Source organism: Pyxicephalus adspersus, chromosome 4, assembly GCF_032062135.1.
Source record: "Pyxicephalus adspersus chromosome 4, UCB_Pads_2.0, whole genome shotgun sequence".
NCBI lineage: Eukaryota > Metazoa > Chordata > Amphibia > Anura > Pyxicephalidae > Pyxicephalus > Pyxicephalus adspersus.
In genome coordinates, this window is record NC_092861.1 from 55,235,590 (window position 1) to 55,246,220 (window position 10,631).

Genomic DNA, 10,631 nt, shown 5'->3' on the forward strand with positions numbered 1-10,631 from the left:
GTGTGTTTAGGATCATTGACCTCCTGCATGGCCCACTGTCTTCAGTTCACGGACAGATATCATGACAATTTCCTCTGGAGTTCTCTGGCAAAGTTCAGAATTCATTTTCCCTTAAATTTTGGCAAGCTGTCCAGGCCTAGATGCAGCTAAACAGGCCCAAAGCAGAACACTCCCACCACCATGTTTCACAGATGGGATAAGGTTCTTATGCTGGGATACAGTGTTTTTCTTTCTCCAAATGTACCACTCCTCATTTAAGCCAGAAGTTCTATCTTTGATTCATTCATCCACAAAACATTCTTCCAGTATCACTCTGGTCTGTTTACATTATTTTTAGCAAACTGTAGACGGTCAGCAATATTTTGGGGGAGAGCTGTGGCTTTAAACTTGCTACCCTGCCATACACATCATTGCTGTTCAGTGTTCTCCAGATGGTGGGCTCATGAACATCAACATTCACCAATGTGAGACAGGCTTTCCGTTGTTTAGAAGTTACCCTTCCTTTGTAAGTGCTCACACTAATACATGTCTTAGTGTTGGATATACCTTTGATGGTTGACCACTTCTGGGTAGGGCAACACTAGTTTTGAATTTCCTCCATTTGTACACAAACTGACTGGTGGAGTCCAAACACTTTAGGGATGGTCTTGTAACTTTCTTCAGCTTTATGGGCATCTACAACTCTTTTTCTGAGGTCCTCTGACCACTTCTTTGTTTGACCCATAATACACGTCCACAAATGTGTTGTATGGGGAGATCTCACTCGCACCTGATCATCCCATTGATTGACAACACCAGACTCTGTTTTCATGTTCAAATTATCTGATAATCCTATAGATTCACTTACTTTAGCCCCACATGGTGATGTGGAGCATGTTTTCAAAAAATACATGACCAAATATAATACGTTTTGTTTCTTTAGTTTAACTAGGTTTTCCTCATCTACTTTTAGGATGTGTTTAAAACTCAGATGAGGTTAAGATCACACTCATATAAAAATATTGAAAATTTAAAAGAATTCACAAACGTCCAAGTACCTCTGTTGCTTTGCCCTTTAAACCTTTAATTAAAAGACAAAAGATTTAGTCCATAGGTCCACTGTTCTGAAATGCTTACATGTTACCTCTCCATCTTGCTCTGCAATTGTCTATTACCCACCCAGGCGGTACTCTTAGAGCTTTATGTATAAATTGTTCACCCATCAATTCAGCTGTTGTTTCCTTCACAGCCATTCCAGTCCCTATGCAGTGCTCACTACAATACATATTAAAATGAAGGCTTATTCTGCCACCTAGTGGCCAATTATCATAAAAAAACACAGCAGCACAATAGTAAATTCTACTAAAGCTTCCTAAAGCCAAATCTCAGCCAAATTGATAGACAAATAATTTATAAATACATTTTGAGTACTTCTTGAGTATGGCCAACTGCCATTTGTTTTTGCATTTATTATGACTGATATCATTAAATACTTAATAGTCATGTCTTATAATACAAGCTTAATGCAGGGTAAGTAGATATAGAAACACATCTGAGGAAGTAGAGCCATTAGCTTCATTTACTCCAAATGCATTTAGGCTATTTTTATATTGATTGTCTTGGAAGTTTCAATTGTTTTTGGTTTGTAAATGGTGTTTAAAAGCATAGTGGGCCTCCGAAGAAACATCTTGAATTGATCCGGCACAGCTCCTTCTACTCATAGCTGCTTCAAAGAGCATGTACCAGGTTTAATTCCGCACTGCCACCTGGTTTGCTTCATTTAGCTAATTAGATCTACCAAAGCGCAGATCTGAAACTTATGACATTTCACTGTCTGACATTCCCTTGGGTATTTCTGAATTTTACATTCTGAAAATATCAACCTTCCAAACTTTTGCATCCTTATTATTATTATTTTAATGGATGTTCATTTGTTTAACAGTAATGTGTGCTGTGCTTGTCATGATTGCTTTTGTTGTAACCTTTATAGTAGGCTGTATGGCAGATAATATATTGGATTTACTAACTTTGATTTAGCTACTACTGTATCTTAGCACAACAGATTTTCATGACTAATCCCCAAAACCAAGTAGCTGCAAAATATAAATAAATTGATGTAGTTAGTCCCATTAGTCCTGATCTATTCAGGATGGCCATATAACGTCTAATTATAGTATTTATATAAGCAATACTAATATATATACACTCTGTATGTGTGTATATGTAGATATATATATATATATATATATATATATATATATATATATATATATATATATATATTATGAATTATGTGTTTCTTGCTTTTTGCACTGTTTATGACTTTTATTGAATTGGACTTCATTAGTCATTGACCTGCACTATCCATGCAGAGACAACTGTAGTTATGTTGCTGAATGCATCAGCTGGGCTCATGCAATGCTGTAGGTGTATTTTCTTTACATATCATTCTTCTTGACATATCACACACTTTCTGAAGCAAGTTCTTTCGTGTGTGTGTGTGTGTGTGTGTGTGTTGTAAAGTCCTGAGAGTCGTGTACATGGATGCACATCGGAGGTCCATTAGAAATTAACGGGCACACCCATAGCTAGAGAAATGTTACCAAGCTAGATGAAAATTCACTTTGTAAAGTGAGCATGCTCTACTCCTTTAGTAAATCAACCCCAACTGAAAAAATATAAATTCTTATTTAGTTTTCTGTGATTCTAAATAGTATTTAATTAAGTTGTTTTTTATATCTGTATCATTAATCATAAAAGCTTCAATATTAACTTTTAACTGTTTTTTCTTTACAGGTATGGTCCAGAAACTCGACCAGAAATTGCCTGTAGCAAATGAGTATTTGCTTCTTTCGGGTGGTGTTCGGGAAGGAGTTGTAGACCTGGATCTTGATGAATTGAATGTTTATGCCCGTGGAACTGATTATGACATGGATTTCACCCTTCTTGTGCCAGCTTTAAAGCTTCATGACCGTAACCAGCCAGTCACACTTGATATGCGTCACTCAGCCCTGTGCCACTCATGGCTTAGCCTTCGATTGTTTGATGAAGGTACAATCACAAAGTGGAAAGACTGCTGTACGATTGTTGACCATATCAATGGAGCAACTAATTATTTCTTCTCACCTACAAAAGTTGCTGACTGGTTCCATGAGTCTATCAGCATTGTGCTATCTGAGATTCAGAAGAAACCCCAGAGGGGAATGCCCAAGGTGGATAAAGTAGAGAAGAATGGCACTATTATATCAATCATTTTAGGTGTTGGCAGCAGTCGTATGCTCTATGATATTGTTCCTGTGGTCTCGTTTAAAGGGTGGCCAGCTGTAGCACAGAGCTGGCTAATGGAAAACCACTTTTGGGATGGCAAGATTACAGAAGAAGAAGTTATTAGTGGGTTTTATTTAGTGCCAGCTTGCTCTTATAAGGGTAAGAAAGATAATGAATGGAGATTGTCATTTGCCAGAAGCGAGGTGCAGCTGAAGAAGTGCATTACCAGTAGCTTAATGCAAGCCTATCAAGCTTGTAAAGCCATAATCATAAAGCTTTTATCAAGACCAAAAGCTATCAGTCCATACCATCTGCGAAGTATGATGCTGTGGGCTTGTGATAGACTTCCTGCTAATTACCTAGCCCAGGAAGATTATGCAGCCCATTTTCTGTTGGGACTTATTGATGATCTGCAACATTGCTTAGTAAACAAAATGTGCCCCAATTACTTCATTCCTCAGTGCAATATGCTAGAGCACCTCTCAGAGGATACAGTAATGTTGCATGCTAGAAAGCTGTCCTCTGTAAGATCTGACCCTGCAGAACACCTTCGGACGGCCATTGAACATGTCAAGGCTGCCAACCGGCTCACCCTAGATCTCCAGAGGAGAGGAAGCACCACTAGCATACCATCACCACAGTCTGATGGAGGAGACAATAACCAACCAGATGATCGGTTAGCCAAAAAATTGCAACAGCTAGTAACTGAAAACCCAGGAAAGTCTATCTCTGTGTTCATCAACCCTGATGATGTTACCAGGCCTCACTTTAGGATTGATGACAAGTTTTTCTGAGAATGTCTGATGCTTTCATTAAGACTTCATGTGTAATCTGTGTGATGTTTTGTTTTTACATATCCAGTTTAGATTGGATCTGTCAAGAACAATATGAAATTTTTAATCCTGTTTGTGCAGGACTTTGCAAAATTTGAAACAGTATATTACTATTTCATATGCTGCTTTGATCATTTTTTTTTTGAAGTTTTAAGGGAGAACATGAGCCTTAATGACCATTTTATGTTTGCTATTGTGTCTATTTAATTTGTATACATGTGGAAAATTAAGATATGTTTTGGAAATAAATTAATTGCATTGGGCTTCCATTGTTTTACGTGTACCAGGCAAGTTTTGGCTACCAAGCTGGTACCCATCTACATTTCTTGTGATGCCATTTAAGCTTCTGGAGAGTTCTGGGTCATCAGTCTCATCACAGTAAACTGGTTTGGCACATTAAACTGACTTGTCAGCAAATGTTGTTCTTTTTCAGTAAAAAGTAGCAATGGTGAGGTCGGAAGTGCAATATCATACACCAACCAATGGCTTTTACTGATAGTAGGCCTTGTATGTTACAAGATCATTTTCAACATTTAATAGATACCTTTACTTAGAAAAATTCACAAGCTTATATTGCTGTCCTCTTCCTCTGAAAATGATAGTTGCATGGTTATATGATAACTTTTGTCCCTAATGCTTTGTGTTAACCACCCAGAACAAGCATGCAGATTGAAAATTTTGATTTTACTGGCATGCCTTTTTTCAGAACTAAAGCCATCTAATATGATAGTTGGACAGCTCACATTTTCCTCAAAGGACAGCAATGGCATCATCTATATTTCTGTAAAACCAATACTCATGTTATATTCTTGTGCTGCCTCAGCATTAAGATCACTAAATTGCTAAGACCTCACCGTGCTGAGAAAGTTATACTGATTATACATTGACTGATGTCAGCAATCTGTCTTCTGCAAACTAATATTATGTGCATTTAAAGTTTTATGAGTCTTTAAAAGCACACAGAGCAGAATAAAACCTGGAAGTATCATGCAACTATGCAATATGTGAATATAAATTTGGCAACTCAAGAACATCCGTGAGCATGTGCATAGGGAGCCCAACCAATTTGTGGGCTAGAAAGTGGCAGAAAATGCTACAAAAATTTTTACATTTTTATAACTGCAAGGCCTTCTTGAATCAGTGAAGCTAAATTCTATTTGGTTGCTGTCAGTTGATGCACTTTGCATATTATTCTTTTGAATAAGCCCATTTGTTGTTATGGGAGAATGTTCTCAAGTGGGTATATATGTAGATGATAGGTAACTTTCATTGTAAGGGTAAAATTAACTTTTTTACTTAAAGAAACATTAAGGAAACAATTTCCACTGTCATGTGACTAAAATGATCGTACTTTGACGTCAAGGATTTAATTCCAAAGATGAATTTTGTTCTAAAATGATTCACCCTCTAGGTAGAGTTTCACTTATGTGGAAATATATAACAAGACGTAATGTTTGAAATGCTACAAGTTTTCTGACAGCATTCCACTGAAACTCTGTTCTGCTCGGGATGTATGGTGTTTGCTTTCTAGACTGGAAGAAAAGTCATGTTCATGTCATTGTGTGTACTGTGTACCAATCTGCTAACATTCACTTTTTTTTCTTGCTGGTTCTGTGAAGAAATTAAGCGGTAATGGTTTTAAAAGAATTCTTTTAAAGTGGTATTCAATTTTGAGTAATTGGCATCACACATTTTCTTACAAAACGGGGGACCTGGGCAGTTAGATTTCCATTCAGGAATTTACATCGCCTTTTAAAAACACCAGGCCATTATGAAAGCAATTAAATGTATGCCACTTATGCGTTGTCTGTAATGTAAAATGAACACTCCTTAGCAAGCATCCCACGAGGGATTTTGGATAATAATTATATAAAAAGAATACTCAAACAAGGACAAGGTCTCTGCAAGTTTAGAACAAAATCTGTTGATCACCAAAAAATGGACTCCGATTTTATTTTCCATTTTGGGTAGACAGCACAGAATTTTGTGGACCAGTGGTATCAGCCCTGTTCATTGTCTTTTGCTAAACTATTTACCCATTCCCAAATATTTACAGCATAGGAATCAACTGACTAGGAAAAAAAGGCTTAAATAGTCTTTGTGAGACAACTCGGACAGCACAGGACACTGGTCAGCGCTGAATTGTTGTCAAGGTTAATTTTATTTGCATTTAGAAATCAAATATAACAAAATGCTTTCAATGATATATTTACCCAACCTAGGTGGATTAAAAAAAGTTCTTTGTTCAGGTGTACATATACTTTAAAGCTGATCTCTGGGCCAACATATCCCCCATCCCTTGAATTTAATGACGTAAAAAAAATCTAAATGTCCTTTTTACTCACCTAAAGCATTGGTCACATGATGCTTTAGTCCCAGGTCCCTTCTTTTCTTCTGTGCAGGAGGTGGAGTGCTTCTTCAGATGTGCATGTCACTGCCTGTGTGATATGGACATTTGCTATTGGCCAACCAGTGACAGGGTCCTCTCAGGAATAAGAAGAGCATGTTAGGCATTGATATCAGCACAATGGGACCATCGACAACTGGCCATGTGCACTTCTGCAGTGCTGCATTACTGGTCCCCTGCATACAGTATGGACATAGCAGACTCTATAAGTAATATTCTTATAGAGGTAAGTATTCTTTGACTTCATGAGGTAAGGAAAAACCATGCAAGATGAATTAATGTTTGCCTGAAGATGAGCTTTAATGATTCCTGAGACCTGTCTTTTCATCATTAGTTTTGACAAAGTGAACAAATGCAATCCTATAAATATGCATTTAGTCCTCAGGAGACTTCTTTCAATTTGTGTATAAGACACTTGCTAAAAGATTCAAAAGATGAATGTGTGATGATTTCTACATGGATTTTGCATGTGAGCACTGAAGGGAACAAAAAGTGATACTTTTAAAACAATAATTTTATTTATTATTATTTGCAGTCTGTAGTATGGTTGCAGTCATTGTAAGTTATGTTTTTTAAATAGGTGCTTAGAACTAAGGACAGTATATTTTAGATACTCTGAAAAGGAACACTCCAAACAACATAGGAAAATGAAACCTTGGAATGTATACAGGAACCTCTGCCTATTTGCTGGGTCCTTTGGTTTTTACTTCTAGACATTGCAGTAAAGCATCCCAATGCCCATTGTGGGTACGATCTATGCCCTAGTATACTTAACACAGACTCCATGCTATTAAAAATGTCAGAAAAAAGTAAATCACACTGAAACCTTGGAAGTGTACATGTGATAGAGGAAAGTAATCTATTAGGAAGTCATTTAGCACAGGCTTCAGAAAGTACACACCCAATGACCATCCAAGGTGCTCACTGAATTTTGGTGACATTGGGTATGCCAGAAAGCCAAGATTAATGCCGAACTTCAGCCTTAAATTTGTAGAGCATGTGGAATGTATTTTCAGAGGATTTCTCATCACTTTCTATGTGAATGTTTGATATATCAGAAAATAGAATAAATATCTCTATCATTTTCTAGTATAGGACGGTTTAATTAATGCTAAGAGGTATTTGCGGCCAGTGTCCCCATTGGCAAGATTTCACTCACTGTCAGAAGGAACAGGAAATTAAGAGGATTTATAAGGAAACTGACCCTATAGCATCTCCATAAAATAGGGCTGGAGTTCAGCTTTAAAGTAAATTACGTTTCCTTTGATTTCTATACAGCAGTGGTGTTTGCTGAATTGCATTAGTAACCTACTGATTGCTTCCACTTTACTGCCAGGAACTGCTTTTTAGCATTTTCATTTTCTCAGAGTGTATGGCAAAGTTTTTTATTATTCTAAAACAATGCATAATCATTTTTTAAATCTGTCTTGTCTGTCTTCTAATCATTTATCTCTGGTGCTAGTGGCTTTCTAAGCCAATGATAAGACACATTCAGGATTTGCTGTACATCATTTGAAAGCAGCAGTTTTGTTTTTATTCTAATTTCCTTAACAACTCGTTAAGGTTAATAAACTTTGTATGGCGTTTTGCCCATGGCCACAAATCTCCTTCTTCATCCTCTTAGAGAATGGAGCACCAAGTGTAGATCATGTGGGCAGCACCTCTAATTTTATCTAGTGAATGTTATCCCCAAAGTGTGTAGGTAATGATACCAAGGGCTTTATTTATAAAATAGGGATTTCGACATTCTCCCAAACGTTCCCTGGTAGCAATCAATTACTACCATTGAAACATGTGGACCTAGAAGTTTCCCTTAAGCGAATGTTTGAGGAAATGTCAGATACCTTGTTTTCTTTCACAGAACGTGGCAGGTAAAAATAAATACAACCCTGTACATTAGACACTGGCAAGTGACACTCCATGTAAGTTCCTGAAAAATCCATCATTGCTGGTGCCCCAGTAGCCCACAAAATCTGGGAACTTGCAGTAAGCCACAGTCTGCAAACTATATGCAAAATTGGTGCTACACAAACTCCCTCAGTACATCCCACAGTGCAATGCAAGGCAACTTCCTTGTGGAACTTTGCATGCTGCTAGCACCTGTCCTTCAGGGGATACAGGGGCACCCTGCAACAACAGATGTTCATGAAAGTTATACAGACTGCCTTTAGTATGTACAACCAAATAAAACATGTTTTTAAACTGAGGAACAAACATTTTATATATTGGAGCCTACTGGATCTTAGGCTTCATTAGTTTTCTGTCTGAAATATCTGTGAATGCAGTGAGAAATGCCATGTGCTTGTTACTGCATGTGAATTGAAATTTAAGCACAATGCAAATATTTTATCCCTCTCCCCCCCCAATGTAATTGAAGGAAGACCTGAAGGTCAGCCTATATGACCACCATGGCTTCCTTTATAAATACACTGGAGAAGGTATGCTTAGCCTCCCTAAGTGCCACCTCATCTAAAGGACTGGTAAGGTTCAATATGATAATTATTTGTTTTTCAGTTTGGATATACTTAGTGTCTTACGACTCTCAGTTCATGTCAGAACCATTCCACAACATTTATTTACCAGTGGAGTAAGCCTGCCCAGCAGTCAGAATTTAATTCGCATAAAGCTCCAACTCCTTTCTGATATGAGAAAGAAATAGAATTTAATGCTTGACCCAGATAAAGATCATTATAACATGCTTAGTTTATGGTACAGGTTACAGATATAAAATCATTTCCAGTAGAATATACCATGATGGCAGCTCTAACATTCCACCTCTATTTTGGTGGTGCAGAACTCTAAAATTGCTTAACAATGTTTGCTACTAACCTGCCCACATGATATATCAATTTCAGGAAAAAAAACATTTTCTTCTAAGTATGATTTAGTGGAGGTTGGTACAGGCTTAACAATTTCTATGTACGGTACTGAAAAACATCTGCTACTGAAGAATCAAAGTTAGAAGTGTTAACTGGTTATATTTTACAGTTTACCTAGATTTTGTTCTTAAACAATATCCTGCTTTTTCATTGGACTGGAATTTTTCCTACTTTCTTCTGAACAAAGTTTCATGGTTGAAGGCTGTGTGTAGAATTTCTCTACCTTTGCAAGGATGGATAGGTGGAAAGAATTTGATTTTAAGTGGAGACTGAAGTTCTTTTTACTACTGTTGTTGGCCTCTTTCCTTTCATTGGGTTATCATAGGGCAAAATGTGCTGAGAAGGGAGGAGATCACCAGGGAATCCCAAAACAAAATTCTACACACAGCCTTCATCCCCCTCCATCCAAGATGACAATGGGTGTCTTTACATAGCATTAGCTTTGACAAAAGAGAATTATATAAACATTACCATTTGCATTTTTTGCACTAACGTTAGTTATGTCTTTTGTTGTGTCTAATTTCTTTGCACCTACTTTGACAATGTGCTTACTTTCTCTTATGTAGAATAAAGATATTTTCTTTTACTGGTCCTGGTTCTCCTTTAAATATGATGTAGCGCATTAATCCTGCTGAAATGACCTGATTTTCCTAGATTGTGTATAACATGTGTGTATCATACGTCATTATTTGGACATGAAAACATATGTCATTGTATCTATGTGCTGCTATCAGACTCAAGATGTATAATTGATATGCATTTTTTCTCATGCAAATTAAACTCGAAAATCTACTGTTTCTTCATATTTGTGCTTTTGTGTATGACCATTACTTATTAATATGGATTCAGTAACTAAAAAAAGATATTTCCTTACTGCCACCAGTCACAAATAACATTTTAGACCAGAAAATAGTCTGATTGATGGCTGTTCTTTGACACAATAGTCCCTTGCTGGAAGTTACAGGGGCACCCTAACACATTGTCAGTTGCAGTAGCATTCTGCTAGTGAGACAAGAAGTACAATGTTTTTTTATTTTACCTCTCCCAGATTCACATTGTTGCTTTTTGAAGTCTTTACTATCAAAACTGCTAGAAGATCTAGATAAACTAGAATCTGAAACAAGTGACAGAAGATTCTCAGTTTTTTAATAGGTGAATCTAATATGATCTTTAAACTTGCTGTCAGAGACCCAAGGGATGAATTTCCTGAGACAATTCAGACAGCAAAAAGAATTACACTGTGGTTTCCTTCCCACTCACTAGCAC

At 37.0% G+C, this 10,631-nt stretch overlaps 1 protein-coding gene across 1 annotated transcript in view; it reads left to right on the plus strand.

The window, feature by feature from the left end:
- The window catches only part of MB21D2 (Mab-21 domain containing 2), a 73,667-nt gene extending 63,505 nt beyond the window's left edge, over nt 1–10,162 (plus strand). Inside the window, exon 2 of the mRNA XM_072408227.1 lies at nt 2,776–10,162. Within this exon, the coding sequence (XP_072264328.1) occupies nt 2,776–4,040 (1,265 nt within the window). The 3' untranslated portion in view covers nt 4,041–10,162. The remainder of the gene's footprint in view (nt 1–2,775) is intronic.
- The last annotated feature ends 469 nt before the right edge of the window (nt 10,163–10,631 follow it).